General features: G+C 44.3%; 1 protein-coding gene across 3 annotated transcripts in view; it reads right to left on the bottom strand.

Moving 5' to 3' along the window:
- ACTN1 (actinin alpha 1) overlaps positions 1-20,121 on the bottom strand; it is an 86,252-nt gene that overhangs the window by 3,631 nt on the left and 62,500 nt on the right. Inside the window, exons 9-20 of one of the 3 annotated variants that reach the window (XM_057367286.1) lie at positions 13,662-13,754; positions 12,305-12,535; positions 11,630-11,777; positions 10,895-11,045; positions 8,433-8,541; positions 7,815-7,955; positions 5,738-5,920; positions 4,864-4,998; positions 3,867-4,046; positions 2,806-2,952; positions 1,226-1,306; positions 604-669 (exon numbers count right to left, since the gene is read on the bottom strand). In XM_057367286.1, the coding sequence (XP_057223269.1) occupies positions 604-669; positions 1,226-1,306; positions 2,806-2,952; positions 3,867-4,046; positions 4,864-4,998; positions 5,738-5,920; positions 7,815-7,955; positions 8,433-8,541; positions 10,895-11,045; positions 11,630-11,777; positions 12,305-12,535; positions 13,662-13,754 (1,665 nt within the window). The remainder of the gene's footprint in view (positions 1-603; positions 670-1,225; positions 1,307-2,805; positions 2,953-3,866; positions 4,047-4,863; positions 4,999-5,737; positions 5,921-7,814; positions 7,956-8,432; positions 8,542-10,894; positions 11,046-11,629; positions 11,778-12,304; positions 12,536-13,661; positions 13,755-20,121) is intronic. The other 2 variants (XM_057367277.1, XM_057367269.1) reach the window with 2 other exon arrangements.

Here is a 20,121-nt window from a genome sequence, read left to right as displayed (position 1 = left end):
CTTTATTTATACTGGACTGATGAGTAAGATGATTAAACACTGTTTGGCCTGATATCAGGAGCAAAGACACCGAGACTGCAGATGAATATGTGCTTGCACTATGCTCTTCTCCTGCCCTTTAATAAGCATCAGTCTTTGGTGAAGTTCTTCCTGCTAGCTGTCATGCCTCTCAAGGCATGTTACTGCTCTGAATATTCAGGTATTCTGGTGAGGGAAAAGCTGCAGGAAGAATAACTGGAATTTGAACTTACATGTACAGGAAAGGAGATGTGAAACAAATGGTAGGAATAAAAGGAGTGGCATTCTGAGTGTATTCACAAGTGAGGACCTGTATACTTCYCAATGATTTCAACTGATATTCAGGGCTGGGGGAAGTTGTGTGTGCTGTGCAGAGAGCAGGCACCAGTATGAGGAAGTTTTTTACCTTTAGCTACAGCTGTGAGACAAGAATTTTACATGTATAGCTAAGACTAGATTTAACATTGCTGATAATTGTGGAAAATAAGGCTATATTTACCTTGATTCACTACACAGTCTTCCTTTATTTTTGAAGGTGCCTACAAGAATCACTTTGAATAGGAGTGACAGAGGGCTCTACATTACCATATTGTAACCCATGGAGATAAGGCAGGCTCGGAAATCTTCACAATCCATCATACCAGTCTTCTTCTACAGGGAATGACGCAAAGATGGAAAAAGCCAAGAGAGAAAAGGGAGACCAGTCCAGGGAGAAATGAACCCACAGGACATATTACAAAGAATGAGTTTTGTGGGGAGAGAAGACAGAAGGAAGGATTTACAGGACAGTGAAAAACAACAAAGGAAAGGTAATTTGTGAAACCATGAAGAAGCAAAGTGGTTTTGGACACGGAATAGTTTACACACAAGAAACATTGATGATGAAAAAAGGGCAAGAAGATATTAAGCAAGACAGATTGAGGAAAGGACAAGAAAAGGAGTTTTAAGTGACACAGAAGTAAACAGAACAGTTTGAAGACATAAAAGGAATTCTCCCAAGATAAAAAAGTAAGTAATTAGAAACATATAGATACCAAAGTTCATTTAGAGAGGAAGTAGTACGGAAAAGTGATGTATATATATATATACAGTCAAACACAAGAATGACAATGACAAATGGATTAAGACAAACAAGAAAAGAAAGGAAAAAACTTGTTATTTTTTCACAGTTTAATATCTGACTGTGTTCACCACTAGCATTCAGTACCTGTGCATCGTTTCCAATATCGTAACCCAAGCTGATGAGACAGGCTTTGAATTCCTCAGGGCCAAGTGTGCCGGAGTGGTCCTGGTTATGCGGTGTGCCAGGCAGCAGGACATGCAGTGCCAGTGGGGTGACGGTGTGGAGCAGGAGGAAGGGAGACACAGAGGAAATCAGGGAGGTGAAAGGACAACAAACAGGTGCACCATGCAGTGGGTGAGGAGAGAGGGAGAGGAAGAATGACATGCAGATAAAAGATAGGGAAGAAAAATAAAAAGTGCACAACATTAGATATCACAATGACATTTCAGGATGTGCTAAAAATGCTCCTGGAACAGTTCCTTCTCAAAGAGCTCATCCCATCTTGAGAGCATTTGAATGACAAAAACAGCTGATGCTCAGAAGCCTCAAGATCTCAATCTCCCAAGTGAATTATTTGCATCACTGCTCGTTATCCAGTGTCAGAAGCCCTGTGTTTCACTAGTAACCTAGAGTGCAGGTAAGCAGGCAGAGGCAGTGGGAAGCATCACCTTAATCTTCTAGTCAAAAGTTCCACTAAAGGCGTAGGTGAGGGCAGGTATGTTTGGCAACACACCCAAGGAAGCTTGGCTGTCAGGGCATCCCAGGAACAGACAAAAGAACAGCTGAAGCTCAGGGGAGCAGCATTGTGGCTGTATTTATGAGACCTGCACACRAGGTGGAGCTTTGACTGGCAAAGCTGTTTCAAGTGCTCAGCTCTGCAAACAGCACGGATGTACAGCGCAGCACAACACGGCTCAGCAGCTGCTCGTCCCTTTGCTCACTGCCCACTGCCCCAGTGTTTGCATGTACCCATCAACACAACACAACACAAGCTACTACAGGAACTAAGAATCCCCATCCACCCTGCAGAATTTTAGCTCAGAACAGCCCCCATGCACTGAAAACACGCTACCTGTTGCCACCATCTCTGGTCAGATCAAGAAAGCTACAGACAGGATGGTGGGGCCAATTTACAGTGACTTGCTCAAAAAAAATCCTGGCTTCTGAAGCCAATGTTAAACCTTCAAAAATCAAATAGTTGAAGGTGGGAAACCCATGTTCTGTCTGCATTATCATTCAGACTGTGAAGCAAGGGTCATATGATACAAAAAATATAAAAAATACAGAGTTTTATGGGTCCCTCTTGTAAGAAAAAAAGCCATGGTTTATTTTTTCTTAGACAGCTAGAGAAGGGCTGAAATAGCCAGTGCTCAGCATTTGAAAGCATTGAGTACTGCCAATCTCTTGAGGGCAGGCTGCCCTCAGATATAGCAGAGATGGTACATAAGAGCAGAGAACAGTCTGATTGCCTAAAAAAGCCCTCAAACYTTTCCATACTTTTGCTTTACCAGGAAATTTTACAGTTTCTGGTGAAGACATACTTCCTCAGGCTAATGATCACTTGGCAGCCTTCATAGAAATGACTGCTCTACAGGAGTGGCATTTTTTAGAATGAAACATCTTCTGTGATCTTGTTTCATCACAATGACTGTTTCTTTTTTATTGCACTGTGCAGTCARCATGGAAACTTGTAGCTTACCAAGCTGCAGTCAGCACTGACTTACCCTGTCAAAGTGGTTGAAAGAAGCCCGGAACTCATTCATCTGTTCCTGGCTGATTCCTTTGGCATCACGGGTCAGAATCTGGTTTTCCACTTCATTGATGGTTCTAGCAATTGTTGTTAGTAACTGCTCCCAGCCCACTCGGATATGCTGGAAAAAGAGGTCAGGAAAATTTTGAAATTAAGAAGTTGCTCTTCTGCTTCTGAGGCCGGCGATTTAAATGTGCTACTAAGTGCAAATTAAATGAACCTGGTGTRCAAGGCAGTCCTGATGCACACTTTCTCAAACAAGATTCCTTCTAATCTGAAGATGTTTAAAATCTGAATTTTGACCAAAAAAAMCCCATACCGAAAAGGCCAATTTCTGATCTTAAGAAAAACTAGGTTCTACTGCAAAATTCCTTTGCCTGGTCAGAGCAACATACTGTAGGCCTTTAACACAAATGAGAAGCAAGCCAATGCTTCTAGGATTTAGTCAAGCAGAAAACTCTCCTTACCAAGAAACTAAATAAAACACAGTGCTTGGAAAACACTGGTGCTCCCCTGCCTCTGCTGTTGCTTAATGGAAAGCTGGCCAGAAACCAAAAAGTAAGTTTCAAAGCCTGTCTGTGTTCTGCTGGACTCAYGTTGAACTCAAATTGCTCCCAAGAAACCTCACGTTATCAACAGAAAGCCAGTCTCAGATTTTAAAATAACCTTCTGTTGGACTTTTTTTCTTCTGCCAGGTAGTGGCAGCTCAAAATCATCAGCACTTTCCTTTCTAATCCCAGCTAATGGGCTGCCACAATTGGGCTGTAGGAGAAACGAGACCCATCAGTTTTTCAAGCAATACTGTGGACCTCATTCAGGTTGTTTCTGTTGTCTATATTTGGAAGTACATTGGAATGGGTTGTCATGAAGCACAGTAAGGCAAAACGAAATCCAGTGACATGTTATTGCATGCTTGGCCATATGATCAAGCTCTCCATTTTCCTGAGAACCTCAACACATTGCTAGAGCTAGATGTGGCTGACACTAACAGGCCACAACAGATGAGGCTGTCTAACCTGCTGCCAAAACATTTACCTCCATGGTGTAGTTGGTGTGCTTGTTGTCRAAGATAAGCGCTTCCTGGATCAGCTGGTGGTCTCCTTCCAGCTGGTCAATCTTTGGTTTGTAATTGACAATGCTTTTCTCGTACTGCCGCAAGTGGTTGAGCTGGTCCTCCAGGGTCCCATGCATCTCTATTGAAATGCGGCCAATCTCCTGCATTAGCAAAGCCAAAGGAGTTAAGACTTCACTGAAAGGACAAGCCTCAACATGCTTGACATTTATTGCAGCAATTTCACTCGCACACAGGATGATTCAAAAAATATAATCTCATGGAGCAGTTACTTCACAGGAGCTGAGACAGTGTCAGCAAAAAAATTAGCACAGCGCTGAACATTTTCCAAGTGAGGTGAATCACATAAGATGTGTCTAATACAAGCTTACAAAAGAAGAGGAAACTGCAGTCCATAAGCTAGTAACGTACCAAGCCAGATCTTTTTCTGGTGTACTGTCTGCCACTTAGCTCCTTCATATGGACATAYTTCTGTAATTACTCTCTCCTTTCCAGCTCCTGCCATCACTAATAGCTTCATATTTTTATGTTTCATCAACTTCAATTACTTTAACTCAAATCTTACCTAAAGAGAGTTCTCCTTTAAAAATGGCAGTTGTTTAGTATACTAATTGTATTTATTTAGTCACGTGTATCAAGACATTGCTGTGAAAGCAATTACACAAACTATGTCTCTGATCTAGGATCTTTGACTTGTTGCATATAAACACAAATCTTAAAACACCAGTGTTCCCCATCTTAAGTAATGCTTTTTATCTGGTATTAGAGTTAGGGGAAGAAAAGTACAAACACTTCAGTAACTAATATCAATTGTGGGATTCTTCGTATTTTCTGTGATGTTTCTCTTGCTGTAAGCTGAAGAAAGATTGGCTGTGACAGTGGCCAAGGGAGAGCACGAATAAGAATATCAGTGAAGATCACAGAGGAAAATAGACTGTTTCAAAATTTACAAAGCACTACCTCCATCTTGGTCTGGATCCAGGGTCCAATGACATTGGCCTGTGCACCAAACTGTTTACGAAGTCGTTCATTTTGCTGCTGGCGAGCGTGTTCTTCCATCAGGGCCTGATCCCTTCTGGGAACCAGCTGCCGCACCTGCAGTGAAGAATAACTGAGTGTGCAGTTTGGACACACAAAGACACACGTACAGTAAATGCAGAAGTTGCCACAAGGGAGGGAGGAGTGGGTGTTTGCACTGAAAACAAGCGGTTTTATGGTTTAAGTCACAGTGGACAAGCTCATGGAATGTGAATCCTATGTCCTGTAGGATACACGCAAACTCATGTTAGGCCATGGAAGGTCAGAAGATGCTTCTGTTCATTATTTGGGTTTTTGGTGGCTCATGTTAACTAAGCTGCAGGATTCTGTTCATATCTCACTTTGGTGACTTTAGTAGTAAGAACCATCAGCAGAACTGGTAACATACCAGTAAGAACTGGTATGGACAGTAGCTGCTTTTCTAGGATTACAGCAAGGAAAGGCTACTTGGCTGCAGAGACAGAACTTCTATATGGTGAAAGGGATACTGATTCATATGCTATATTTACCTGCAGGTCAACTGAAGACCAAAAAACTCAAAGCTTTTAACTTTAGCAACTTTCATTTAAAATTAGCATATAAAGGGGAGTCTGACATGCCTTAGGCATTTATAGCAAAGATCTCTTCCGCTTTCCAAGTACATGGCAATTGAGCCAAAACCAAATGAGAAAGCCCCACTAAACTCATCAGTAAGCATGAGAGGGTAACTGCAGAGTAAATAATCCATTTCCTGGGCCCACAGTGGTTGAGCAGTGACATTGACCACCACCCTCTTGTAAGGCTGGAAAGAACTCACATGTTCCCATTTGCCATTGATYTCATGTGGGGTGATTGTAGTGTAAGGATTCGTTCCTGCCATGTTGACATGATATGTCTGGACAATCTTTGAGACTTCATTGTGGATTCCCAGGATGGCTTGTCGCTCCTTGTCAGCATCTGGCAAAGTGGCTTTAAACTGCTCATGAGCTGTGGTCAGTCCCTGCAGAAGGAAGGCAGCAGCAAAGGGAGGATAAGAACATTACTTATGAAAGTCTCTTGAGCAAATGTATTCCCGAAGTGACTATAAAAATTAACATATTCCCACAATACAAAGCAGGCTACTCTAATACACTTTTCAGGTCCTCTCAGCATCACTAAATGGGATGTTTTAAGTAGCTAAATGATGTGAAATCTTGTTCTCCCTCTTTTTCTGTCCCATGTTGACCAGTGACAGAGATCACATACTAAAAAAAGGTGGACTAATAATGGATCACAATTTATGGGGAACTATTTCTGCAATACTGCTTTGTGACTGTCTGTCAGACCCTTTGTGGAAGATCTGACAAGTAGCATTACTATAAAAGAAGTCTTGTTAGTTTAAGTGYGCCATGTTTTCTTCTCCCATAGGTATGCACCCAAAGTAACTCCAGATGAGCACTAAGAGTCAGTTTCAAATTGATCAGTCAGTACAAGCAGGTGAGAATCTTCCAGCCAACTGCACAGGCATCACATGCTCCTGCTGCTGGAGAACAGCTCCTTCTCCCTGACCACAAGAGGCCCTTCCTGTCCCTGTCTCACTGCGGTGCCGGGGCCGTGCTCCAAGGGCTCATGGTTGGGGTGGGCTTGCTGGCAGCTTGTAGCCAGCTGACAAACCAGCTGGTCCTGGCTCATCTCCCACTGCTTCTACAGGCCTTTAAGGTACTTCATCCCAGACACCTAGAAGATCAAGTCTAGGGAAACAAATGCAGGGAAAGAGGCAGCAAAACAAATGGGAAACAGAGGTGTGTGCAGGGATAACCGAGGGAACAGTGTGGACAGAAGAGGGAATGAAAGTAAACCACGTCACTGACTGCTCTCTCTCACAACACAAACTGTAACTAGTTTTTGTAAAACTCCTTCCTTACATGCTGACTCATTACTTTGCATCTGCTGCAGTGGCCATAGAGATGTACAAGTCTRGGGGCTGGGAAATATACTGCGAACAGTCACAAGAAGATGCAAGTATTTAAATGCTGTTTAGATTTGTTCTGCATTATGAAAGACTTCAGGAGGGAGGGATGGAAGAAATAAGTAGCAGCTCAGTTACTGTCACTATTTGGCTGTAGTGTTCCCTGTAGGTGTCCCATTTGCTGTCTCACTGATGCTCATGCTGCTGTCAGCCATTCCGGAAAGAGCTGACTTGGATTCTTTTCATGAGCCCATCAAGCACGAGAAATAGATGTCCCCACAGCAATCCAGAAAGGAGTAATTCCTGCTCTCTAAGGTCTGAGAACTACCTGTATATACCTCAAGTGGCTTTCCTAACACACTTTCAGAAAGGGGAAAAACTGAACTACTGTCTTTGCTGCCTTAGAGGAGGAAAGACAACTTTCATTTCAAATAGCAATTCAGCACCAAAGTGGACAATTCYGATTTTTTCTTGTGCTCAGTACCAAAAAACCATCTGGAAGCTCAACTGTCCTCAAGGTACATCCTATCACATAGGACCAAATGGCCTGGACATGACATTACATGTGAGAATTGACAGATAGGCCCTGTGAGCAGCACTAAGCTTTGCTTATGCAGATTATGAAAGATTCCACAAGACCCGAAAAGGTTCTCTCAATTTTCAGGCTCTATTAATATGGYTCTAGAGTTACTCTGAAAAACCTGCTTTCAGTTTTTGTATCCAGCTAGGATGATGTAAGTATGTTTTGGACCTCTTCAGATCCAGGTTTTTGGAGAAAATCAAAATAAAACATGCWGATTTTTGTTCCTCTTGGTAAGGCTCACTCAAGAGAGCAGAAGCACCAAAATGTAACCTACAAATTCATACCACTCTGAATTCACAGCACTCAGGAGACCCCAAACTTCTCACTGTCCTAGCCTAACTGGTGCAAATGACTGCTCTGTACCTGGATCTCCTCAATGGTGTGAACGATGAATGTGTCCTGCAGATCCTCCATGGCCCCTTCCATCCAGTTATTGAAAGGGGCAGCTCGTTTGGCATATTCCAAGTACAACTGGTCAATTGTTTCCAGTAGTTTCTCTGTCCTCTGGGCATGCACAAAAAAAGRCAAGAAAATCAGGAAAGATGGTTAGGAAGAGTAATCACATAGATATATGAGTTGTCTGAGCTGCTCCTTCCTTTCAGACCACCTTGGTGCTCCCAGGATGGCACGTCAGTAAAAAAATCTCTCTGCTGTTAGAGATTACACACCRAACAGATTTTTTTCCTCTAAGGGAAATAAATCCAAGGTCCTTTGAAATAAAACAAAACTAAGACAGTCTTTTCAAGCAGAATGAGATTACAAAATACAAAAAAAAAGCAGAAATAAATCAATAGCCTGAGCAAACAAATGACACCATAACTGGGCTGGAAGTAAAGCAGCCTAAGTATACTGAAATGTAGCCCTTGTTTACAGTCCAGGATGTTCTAGGAGTTCATAAATGAGCTGATACTGCTCGTGTCCATTGCAGCTTGCCCCCCACAACTGCACTACCCAGAAGRTCCAATTTGTGACATATCTCACCTCCAAGGCTTCTCTACGTTTCTGGGTTAGGGCACCCAGATTATCCCACTGATCACAGATCTTCTGGCACCTGGCATTGACACTGGGAGAGTCGTAATAGTCCAGCTCACTATAAGGGGTGGGAAAAAAAAAACAAGAAGTCAAATAATGGCCCTGTACAGAAATAAGAGAAACCCATTAGAAATCTTGATCAGTCTTAAAGACTGATTCAGACACAGAGGTCACAGACTCTGCAAACAGAGCAAGTCAGGAAGGTATCAGGATCTAGTGCAGGAGACACTGATGATAAATCAAACAACACAGAACAGGACCACCCAAGGCCTCAAAAAATACTGAGGTTGACTACTTGATGGGAATAACTGTCCAGAGGGGKAAGGGAGTATAGACTTTTGCTCCAACTGGAAGTAAGCAGATTATGTGCAGAGCAATCTGCTCCTGTACTCTGCTTAAGAACATTATGCAGGCTAACTAACTGTATCTTGTACATCAGAATGGAAAGCAAAGATTTTATTAGGAACACTAAGAAACTGCTTAAGATTGTCCTAAGAATTGTGTAGTACAGGTGGCAAGGAATAGCTGTATTACACCACGCAGTAAATTTATTTAGGGCAATCCCAGAATAACAGTGTTGGTTTCTCTCCTATAAGCCTGACAGGAATTGCTTTCCTGACATGTCTACAGGCTCACATTTAAGGAATACAGGCTGGTAAAAGTATGACTAGGAAAAGGAGAGCACAGGGGCAAGCTAAAGCTTGTGGCCTTGCATTGCTCTGTGCTCATGGTTCTGCACAYAGTCAAAGAGCAAGAAATCTGCAGGCAGAAGGAGACCAATCTGGGAAATGTCAGCCTTGAAAGGAAAGCAAACCCAGAATAAATCACAGGGATACTGAGTGACCCTGAGCCATCTAATGAGCAAATCTCTAAGCACTAATGCAGGTTACATGCTTGCTTCCCCCAGCCTTGTTTCTTCATGCTATTGTTCGTGGAGACCTCCAGTAAACTAGCCAGGAAACTGATTTGGGCTAAAAATAACTTCTTTGCTAGGTTTTTAATCCAGATCAGTTGCTTGATCTACTTTGCTGCAGAGCCGGCACTGCAGATGAAAGAACTCCTTCTGAAAGTCTGACTTGTACAACACCCTGGACCCTAYTGCCAGGGAGGGGAACATGCCATGCCCCCAAACATTCCTGCCATAAGTAGCTGCAGTGGCTTCCTCCAGACCCTCTGCATCTCTCTGGCAGTRTGTCTCTGGGGGAGAAAAGAGCTCTGCCATGGTTTTTCAGGAAAAAAACTGAAATGGAAGATGGCTTTTATAAGAATAGCAGAGCCCACTGTTCTCACACTTTAGAAGAAATAACCTCTCCCACTGTTTCCCTGTTGCTCTTGGAGATGCAGCTGCTTTGGCTGACATGTGGCATGTGCTTTGGAAGTGGCAGGTCAGGTAATGCTTGCTGACTAGACAGACTCAGTTTTAATCTTACTGACATGGAGGATTGCCTTGAACCCTCCTCCTGTTCCAAGGTCAATCCTCCAGTGGACAAAAAGAGCAATTCTGTAAATCTGTGTTGTTAAAGAAGATAATGATCTAGATCCAATAATCCTAATTTTTTAGAGAAAAACAGCTCTTCAGCCCAAGAGCACTGATCTTGGCCCAGACACTAGCTTTAGATAGGCCAGTGTGATATATAAACCTTTTTTAAAACAGGGAAGAGTCAAAATGAAGTAGTTCAGACTGTTTCTTGCCAAGAAAAATACAAGGTTTCAAAACCTCCCTGTGCTGCAGCCATTAGCTCTCTGCCTGCCTGCTATCTCTAGCAATCCTGATGAGCCCCCCATTTCTCATGGTAATCTGTATTACTCCAGGAACAGGCATGCAGGTGAAGGTTTCCAAGCTGGAGGGAAGCAGGGAGAGAGCTGACCTTCTGCAAGGATGTCCTGCAGCAAGTGCTGAACAGAGAGCACGCAGTGCAGCACTCCTGGGAGAAAGAATGAAGCCATGATGGGCTCAAGCAGCTTTATTTCTGCTAGAATAAGGAGGACTTTTTTTTTTTTTTTTTAATAAAGGAGAGCAAACTGAGACCCTCCTGTCTTCTCCTCTCCTCTTTCCTTCTATTCCTGGAAAAGTATGACAGTGTTACAGCTCTGAAACATAGCAGGTGCCAGCAGCAGGTCTCTTTAGGAAAGGGTTCATGGCAGCATAATGAACTGGAAGAGGATGGAAACTTGGCTTAGGAATATCATTCTGCCTTCTCCTCAACAGCACCCACGACTCATCCGTTTTCTGGCCTGCTTTTTTGCTGTGCCCGGATACTGGAGAGCAGTATCCTAGATACTGTTTGGAAACACTGGAAATTCCCAGCATTTTTGTATGGGAATGGATTTCTTGCTGTCCAGAGGGCAGAGGGCAAAGCTCACTAAGCCCCCCCGGCCCCAAGGATGGGACATGCGCTGGGGTGCCGTACTTGAGCTCTTGTGCAATAGCAGCAATCTGCTCCACGCGGTCCTGGTGMGCAGCCAGGTCACTCTCAAAGGCCTCGTGTTTCTTCAGCAGGGCCTTTATCTCTGAGAGGGTTGCAGTTTCGTAATCCTTCTGCTGCAGCATTGCTTCTTTACCTGGGGAGGGAGCCAAAGGACAGAAGAATGAAGGACGGGACCCAGGGTGGGCCAGCTCCCGCCACCCAGACACTCTGAGGGCCCTGAAAAGGGMATCGGCCCCATTCCAGCCACCCTGCCCCAGGGCTTGTCCCTGTGCCTGCTGGCCTAGAGAGGCACAATGCTCACTTTCAAACCACGAAATGTGAGCTTGCCATTAACAACAGAGAAAGGCACATAATGCAGCTCAAGCCAGCTGTCATAGTTTATACTGGACTCGTCTCAGTATGTGCAAAATGGGCTATGCTGATCCTGTAAAAGCCAACAGTAGCATTACTGTATAGGAACCTTTCCTCTGCCCTGTAGCTATTCCCTTCTATCCAAAGGTGTCACTTTGCCACAGTTAGGGAATGCCAATGTTGACTGCATGATGCAGAACAGAGATCAAACYGGTTTTCATGCAGTATTTTCTAATAAAATAAGAAATAAACCCAGCCTTCTCGAGAGRAAACTCTCATGGACAGACCCATGCCCAATCCATTTCTCCTCCCTACGTGACAGACAGCACTGTGTCAGGCAATAGGAAGCATGTAAGTTGGCATTACCATCTGTCCAGGACTCATGAATGGATGCCTTCTGCCGGAACTTCTCTGCCAGGTGATCCAGCCTCTCTAGCCTCCGGATCTCATTCAATAACCACTCCTCGTAGCCCTTCTCAGCCTGCTCTAGGCCACCCCAGGCATTGTTTATGTCCTAGAGAAAGGAACATGAGAAGGTAAGGCAGGTTAGAAGGTGGAGGGATGATGTTCACCAGCATTAGTCTCAGTGAGATACATGTCTCCAACAGATTGGAGGGAGTGAGCACGGACATTTCATCTCACAGTKTTCTGCAGACAAGTCAGGGAGATAAAGAGTCAGATTTAAGACAAGCAAGACTAGAAGTATCAGGATATAACTGCAGAAAAAAGCCCTCWAAACACTCCCTATGTGACACTTCAATAAAATTCAACCATTTCTGAATCAGAAAGAACCAAAGGCACCAGACATCTCCTCATAAAGACATGCAACTTATGAAGAGCCTCAGAGTCTGATTTAGACASAGGGAAGCAATGATAATTTGATCCTCTCCTATCATGGCCTCCCTGACCCATATTTTGCAGGGTTCCTCCCACAGAATACCTCACTGTCAAAGTGGGCATTCTCTGCCCACCCTTGGGCAGAAAGGGAGTCTCAYTTTTCACGCATGGTTGGGGTACACAGAAGCAGTTACCCCCACTCACCGAGACCATCTTCCCTTCTGAGGGCATGAAGGCTGGCCTGTTGCTGAGCCTCAGCTTGGTCTGCAAGGTGTTGAAATTGATCTCAAGTTGGCACTTCTCTTGGACCTTGGGGGGCTTGTGCAGGCGGCGGTAGTCCCGGAAGTCCTCCAGTTTCTGCTGCATGGCTTGCATGGTGTTCTCTGGGGCCCGGTTCTCCAGCCAGGGGATGGTGCGACGAATCCACTCCAGCAGCTGCAAGGAGCAATGACAAGAAGCCTTGGACTGAAAATCGTGTTAAAACTGCAGGTGTTGCTCTGATTTCATTAGGGACCATTTTCTTTTATGTTTCCTGTCAGAAAGATTCTGCCACCAGCAGGGCTCCTAAGGAAAAGTCCTTCAGCTTCTTAGAAGTGTATTTTTTTCAATGAGCAGCACATTCCCTACCACACTAAGTAGTATTGCTTGTTGCAGCAGTGCCAATCCAGCACGCTTAAGGCACAGCTTTTGCACAACTAGGACCAAAATGATGTCCTCAAATTATGTTAAAGCTTTAAGAATTTTGCTGGACTGTTGCATAACTAAAGGATGCTGCAAGTCATATTATCTCCAGAAGAATCTGACAGAAGAAATCAAGTTCTTGCCTTCCATTACATTTTTCCCACTCTAGCTTCCTCAAAGTCTGTGTTGCTCTTTGAATACACCTCTGCAACAAACACATCTGGAGAGATGGCAAAATGCTGGGGTGGTCTACAGTGAGAGTGGATTAGTGCCCTCTGCTTTTCAGATCAGGCTGAAGCCAGGCTTACAGGTCATGTCTGCCCTTCTGTTGTCCTCCTTCTCCTCCCAACTTATCTACCACAAACACACTCCAGTCCACATTTGGTCTCTTTTGTAGTTTCCCCGCTGTCAGTCTGTCAGCTTTGTCAGCTAACAAAAGCAGTTTCYAGCTTGTATCTGACACAGATTCTTTCCATTATCAGCAAATGCATATTTCTTTCCTCAATTATCTCTTTTATTCTGTGATTTGACTCCTGACTTTTACAGTGTATTAGCATACAAGCTGTATGAAAGATGTAATGAACTTGTATAGTCCTGATGAATCCAAGTTAAACCAGCTTGATTTTTCCTTCAATTTTACCATTTCTGGGATGGCCCCTAATAAACTGAGAAATTCMAAGCTGCTCTATGGAAGCTTTCTGTTTTAAAGTAGATTGCTCTTATCTTTAAGGTAGGTTCAGTCTTTAATTTTTCTCAAGCTAGAAGAGGAAAAATATTTTCCAGGGAAAACAGCAATGGGTCAATAGCGCTCCCCAAGATTATTTATCAGCATTAAATGGAGTTCTTTTCTGAATACCACCACTCAGAAACCAACACCTACATCACTGGCCAGTTTTTCGTAGTCTTCCATGAGCTGTTCATTTTCTTGGTTGACTGCCAGCACCTTGCAGATACGATTTGCTGCTGTCTCCGCCTGACAAAGAGAAGAAAAATGGAAGAATGGAAAAGTGTGAAAAAAACCCAAACCAAAAGCTGCAGCTTAGCTTCCTGCTACATACCTGCAGGTAAAATCTCTTACCCTTAGCTCCAGCCACCTGTCTGATCTTTGAGATGTCTGTCCTGACCTCTTTGCTTTCCATCTGGCCTTCTATAATGATTTATTTTTTTCTCTTCTCAGGTGAATACATTCCTTCAGAGATTCTCAGCTGTACTGATTCTACTCTATATGTTGTGAGACAGCCAATGTTTCTCTGCTTTTCCTGGAGCTGCTTCTGTACCCTGCTATTTGCTTCCTACCAGAGGGACCTTGGCTACCTCTTTACAAAGACAGGGAATTCCTGCTGCCATCTCCACTCCCCATACCAGTTCTGATCTGGAACAGCAGTAATTCAGTGATGTCAAGCTGATGAGACTGTCTCCATACTGTCACCCCAGGAAAGAACTACCCAAACAGAGTTAATCCATAGACTGGACTTATGGGAAAATTCCTAATTTTGTTTGGAAGATAAAATGGTAGATACTCCTCTTAACCTTAAATTCTGCCCAGCAGAACTGTTTTCCAGTTTTCCCTGTATTTCTGGCACTCATTACAGGGCCACCTCCTTGGTGGAACATACACCTACCATGTATTCAGTGTCTCATGATCCAGCTGAGAAGAGGATTTAGCTTCCCCCTACTTTTCTGGATAATCTTTCTGCTTACTCATCCAAAACAAGTCTCACAGAAAAAAAACAAAAAGATCCTACTGTTACTATTTATGTTTGGAGGTTTTTTTTTCTTTCCATTGTGAGACCAAAACCTGGTTCTCTGCAGGGAGCTGAACATGTTAAACCATGAATTTGGAAAGTGAGGCTCAGAAAAATCCCAGCTATGAACTCAGAAGGAGTCAGTCTCATATGGAGTGCCATGCATGTGTTTGGCATGGGAGACACAGAAGCAGGCTGATCCTTGCACAGACTGAATCCGTGGGTATCAACTCCCTTTATCATTACCATGGTGTGTGCCGTGCCACGAAGCCTGASGATGTGCCCCTGTGATGGGTGTCAGGGGATTGCTCAGACCCTCTTACCACAGTCCAGCTGTGGCCCTGGTGCCTGGGGAAGGTGCAAGAGGTACCCACAGGCCTCCTTGGGACAAGTCCTCCTTACAGAGGCAAATAAGGAGAAGAGGGTACMTGCCCACACTACAAGAGACCAACRGTGAACGTTGTGTCCTGCCTTACARCTACACTGGGGACTGATGCCAGAAGAAGTTCTGCTGAGTTTATACCTGGTAAGTTTCAACCTTTTTCTATTTTTAGAAGACCTTTTATCATCTGTTTATTCAATCTTCAAGGACATTTGAGATAAAACCTCTTAATTTTTGCAGCTGATGTGAAGCAGCAAGAATAGCAATAAAGTCATAGGCTGTACAATGATGTATGGATTGCTAAAGTCCCAGGGGACATGGCAATCTTATTCATTTGTAAGAAGCTGTTAAAACATATATTCAGTCCTTCTCTAAAGTGGACCAGCTATGAGATACACAGATTATCAGCTAATTTAAAACACATCAGATAGACCTGTACASGGAAAGGAGCAGTTTCATTTAAAAAGAAATCTGCAAAAAGTGCAAACAATGGTTACATTTAAGAAAGCTTGTACTTTGATCTGGTTTAAACTAAAGTTTGTACTCTGTAATGGAGTGTTTTTTGACATACAGAGAAAACTACAGACATACGACCAAACAGTATGTCAAAGACATGGCTAGAGCCCTACCATGATATGCCTAGAGACTGCAGGGAACTGGCGGTACCAAATGTTTATCTCAATCACTCCAGAAGAGGTGTTCCTTGCAAACTCTTTAACTTTCTTATTTTTACACCCCATGAGCTCACTACAGCAGCAGCCAGCTGTGCAGGCAGGACCCCATTCCACTGAGRCATATTTACATGTGTCTGATGATAGACTTTTTCCAGCTGCCCAAGTTTAAAYATGTGTGTGTATATATGCGTGTTGAACAACTGTCCAAACACAYAGACCCTAAGAATGTCAGCAATTACGACATTATTTGTATTATGCTAATGGCAGGAGTGTAGAGGCTTTCTTTCCCCCACCAGTACTTGCCTCCCAATGGTTCTTGCCTTGGAACTGCTAGTGCTCTATGCAATAGTGTCCTGTTGCTGCAGCCACAGGAAAGGCTCTGTGGCCACAGTCACCATGTCACGAGCAAGGTGTGACACTGTGCTCTGAGCAAGCTACGACAAAAGGATCCCAGTGCCTCAGGCAACCTTCACAAACACCCCATACTCTACTGCTAATGAGCTCATCTGTGGTGATGGCAACCTCACAACTCAAGTGGAACAGTTCTATGTAAAAGAAGAGTGGCACACCAAGATGTTTACATGAGGCCAAGACAGCTCCCTGTACACCTTCACTAATGGAATGGAAAAAGCTATTTTGGCTTCCCCACACTGCTAAAGGCAACGATGCATTTAGGATGTTTGTGCTGGCTTCAAACAAGCCAAGATGCCCGCAAGGCACAGGGCAGCACTGAGAAAATGCAGAATCCTGGGGTCTGGAAGCTGCGTACCTGTATTCTCAGAGAACCTCTGTCAGCTCATCAGCTTCAGTGCAGCATTGTGCTGACACATTGTACTACCTGCACACAGAGCCTTGGGGAGGGCAAGCCCAGGACATTCTGCATGATACCACGCTGCTGTGTCTATGCACATGCTGTCTGGTGGAATCAAAATGAAAAACTGAATGGCATCAATTTATCTGCCTTTTGCCTTTTCTGTACTTCCCAACCATAACTTGAACRGCTTAGGATAGGAATAGAGTTTGCAGTCTCTCTCGTTCATGGATCTAAGTCTTTCTGTTGAATAGGATCATGAAGGAAGGCTTTCCCACAGTGCACTACGTTGGCATGCCTGCCTGTTGCTGCCCTCTAGTCTCAGGGAACCACTYCAAAATATCTACAATATCTACACCAAACACAATCTCTTAATAAAACAGTAAAACATTCGTTAGAAATTTCCACAAGTTTMCAAAATATTAAGCCAACCAGTAGTTGCATGCATTTAGTGTGAAAGTCAGAAGCGGTTAGAAAACAAGCAAACCAACCAAAGCAAGTATATCTAAAAACATACATATATAAATGGCATAGAGAAAAAGCAGCCATCTGCACACACATCTCAGGCTGGGGACCCTGTACCTTCAAAGGCTCAGTATAAGAGAGTGAAAGAAGCAGAAAGCAGCTCATGGGACTCTCCCTTCAGGCCTGGTGGCAGTAATGAAACATCTGGATGAGAAATTGAGCAGTATCACAGTAAGTCACCTAACCCTGCATGAGGTGGCAACACAGCAACATCTGGGCAGGGGCTTGTACTCAGTAATCACTCTGCACTTGCCTGTTAGTTTGAATCTGTGTTACTCAGCAGCTGGCTATATTTGACTGGGGCAGCTCCAAAAAGGAGCTGTGCCCATCTTGCCAGGGCACAGCTGAGTTGCTGGCCCATCAGGACTGCTAAAAAATGAACAAACAATTAAATCTTCCCTGAAAGCCAGCTGGACTACAYGGGATCAAAAATTTAATAACTAAGAAACTTCCATCTCTAGTTCTTGCCCCAGCTACTTGATTCAGGTCCTGAGGCTGGTRAAAGACTGTTTTCAGTTATCCCAGGAGACTTAGCAACCACCTAAACTGCTGATCAGAGCAATTTAAAACCTGCTGAGCAGGTTTCCAAATYGTGGAATGGGTGCAGAGAAAAAAGGAAAGGATTGGCGAGCAGCATGGCTGTTTTTGCAGCAGGCTACAACYCTCCTCATATTGTGGTTTGCTGTTTCCCCATCTGGAGCTCCTCAGGTTAAGCAGACAGTATGGAGCAGTCCCTYGAGGACACCTGGCAAACACCAGGCCTTATCATTGGGCTGGCATGACTTCTGAGACAACAGTCTTCCTGGGCAAGTATCAGCTGGCTGGAGCTTGCAGACTGGTCTTAAGAGTTTTGAACAAAAAAACACAGGGATCACAAAGCAGGATCCCAGCAGAAAAGTCATGACTACACAAATTATTCCAAATGGGCAAGTCTACTGCACTGCTGTGGGACACATTCCCAGTTCCTTGGAAACAAGACAGTATCACRTAATTTATATGAAACTGGGCAGAGAACAAAAAGCTTCAACTAAAGAGCTGCTCCCTGGAAACTACTGTTTGCATTTGCCCTCTCAAAGCCAGCATAGGCATGGTAACTGAATTGACGTCGGGACCATCAGCACTGCTTTGTACAAAAGAGATGGAATCTTCCCAGAGTCAGATTAGCCCTCAAGCTGGGCAACACAAGAACTGTGTCTCAAATAGAAAAGGCTTAATGAGAGAAAGGAGTTGTGGCTGAGGGAAACAATGAGATTTAGTTCTGCTCATAACATGAAGAATGTAGTCTTGGATTTTGGATTTTACTGTTCCAAAGCCTACAATTTGAAATTAGCAGTAATCTTGTGGAAGGGCTGCAGCCCAGGAAGGCTGTGACGTGGGAGGTAAGAATGGACCTTTTTTCCTTATTCAAAGGATTGCTGGGAAATTGCTTGCCCAAAGGCCATCWGCAGCTATTTAGTTCCAAATGTCCTGATGTCAGGCAAAGACTTTGGAGTAAAGAGGAAGCAGAGGAAGAAGGCCTGAAGCTATGGAAATGGGCAAGGCAGAGGAAAGAGAAATAAAAACATATAGGTGGTTTGGGAAACAGAGGAGAACAACAAGGAAGACACAAGGAATGGAAAATAATGTGCGTTTGGGAAAGCTCAAGGCCTGGTAGAAAGGAACTTTGTGGCTGGAGCACAAAAGTGCTATGTAACCAGCTCACAGATGATTCAGCCTAGCAAAAGACCACTGACCTAGTGGAGGCCAAGTGTGGAAAGCAGGATGGCAGCCCAAGCTGGACAGGCTGTGATTTCCTGGAGTGGGTGGATTTGACTGTGGTACTTGGGAGGYGCACTGCCTGGCCAGGACAATGCCCACTATCACTGAAAGGGTACTGCCTCTGGCACAGCAGAAATCCCTTCATCTTTCAGTGCCAGCTTCACCAAATGCTTCCTCCTCTGCTGTGGTGTGAGACTGGAGGGAAGGAGAAGCTCAAGCTTGTCCAAAAGGACATTTACATCACTTCTCCAGCAAGACTACAGATGGCACATCCAAATGCATCACTGGATGCACTGGACTTCCCTGCAAATGGCCTGGGGTGGACAGGGGTCTGGTGTTCCTCATTGGAGAGGACAGGTGGGCAGGGCAGGGTGAGGGGAGGGGTTGTTAGCAGTAAAGTCTCACCTTCTGCGCCCCTGAGAAGGCGTGGTAGTAACATGAGACATAGGTCATTATGGCCTTCTCATCCGGCCTTAGCGTGCCTATAATATCTGTGCAGAGAAGGAAAAGAGGTTGAAAGGATAAAGTAAGAAGCAGCACACAGGATAAAACAAAACAATCATGGGTGGCGTGAGAGAGGGGGAGAAAACTTCCCATCATGCATTGCAGGACAGGCCAAACAGATTTCCATGCGGAGAGCTGGGAATTCGGATCAGAAGGTGGCTAGCAGCGTTGGCTTGTGGCTCAAAGCGGCACCCCTCCCTACCCCCCAATCCAGGGGGATCCTGAGATGAGGATCTGGGCTCTGCACCTTCRCAGCTGCAGTCTGGAGGCCTGGCCCAAGGATGCAAACAAGTTGTTTGGAGATCTGAACGCCTCAAGGCCCTTTGTATGCTGAGGAGCTGGAGATCAGAGCCTTCCTACGCAGTGCACTTCCTACACAGGATCTGCTCTGCTGCAACGCGCACTGCCTGTTCCTAACGCACTGAGGTACAGGCGGCTGCTTGGTTTTGGCAAGAGATGTGCACAAGATTTCATCCACAAAATGTTTTCCTTAAGCAACTCCATTACCAACAGGAAAATGGCTAAGCCAGTGACTCCATTAGCAACAGGAAAATGGCTAAGCCAGAAGCAGCAAAGACTCAACTGCCTGATTTCCAACATGGTGAGTGAGAAAAGAGAGGGGGGGAAAAGGAAACAAATGAACAAAACCAGGTATCTCCCTCACAGATGTACTTTGTTAGACATGTTTTGTAAGCCCCAGGTGAACTGGGAGTGAATTTGTGGCATAACTTGAGAAAGAAGCAGGTTCAGACCTTAAAGCAAGGGTGCAGGAACCTGCAGCATACCTACAGCAAAAGGTAAAGCTTTGGCCATTCATTAAACCCTTCACAAAACCATGGTCAGCTCTGTTTCTCCATCTTTGGAAAAGGGAAAAAAAAAGTGAATAGCTATCTGTATTACTTCCCAGGGGGACAGGCTGCAGTTTCCTGCAGGGCAGAGCA

Source organism: Malurus melanocephalus, unplaced genomic scaffold, assembly GCF_030028575.1.
Source record: "Malurus melanocephalus ecotype Western Australia unplaced genomic scaffold, MMel_1.1 scaffold_2, whole genome shotgun sequence".
In the NCBI taxonomy this organism is placed as follows: domain Eukaryota; kingdom Metazoa; phylum Chordata; class Aves; order Passeriformes; family Maluridae; genus Malurus; species Malurus melanocephalus.
Note: the sequence above shows the minus strand (reverse complement) of the source record. Positions and strands in the feature narration are given on the sequence as shown.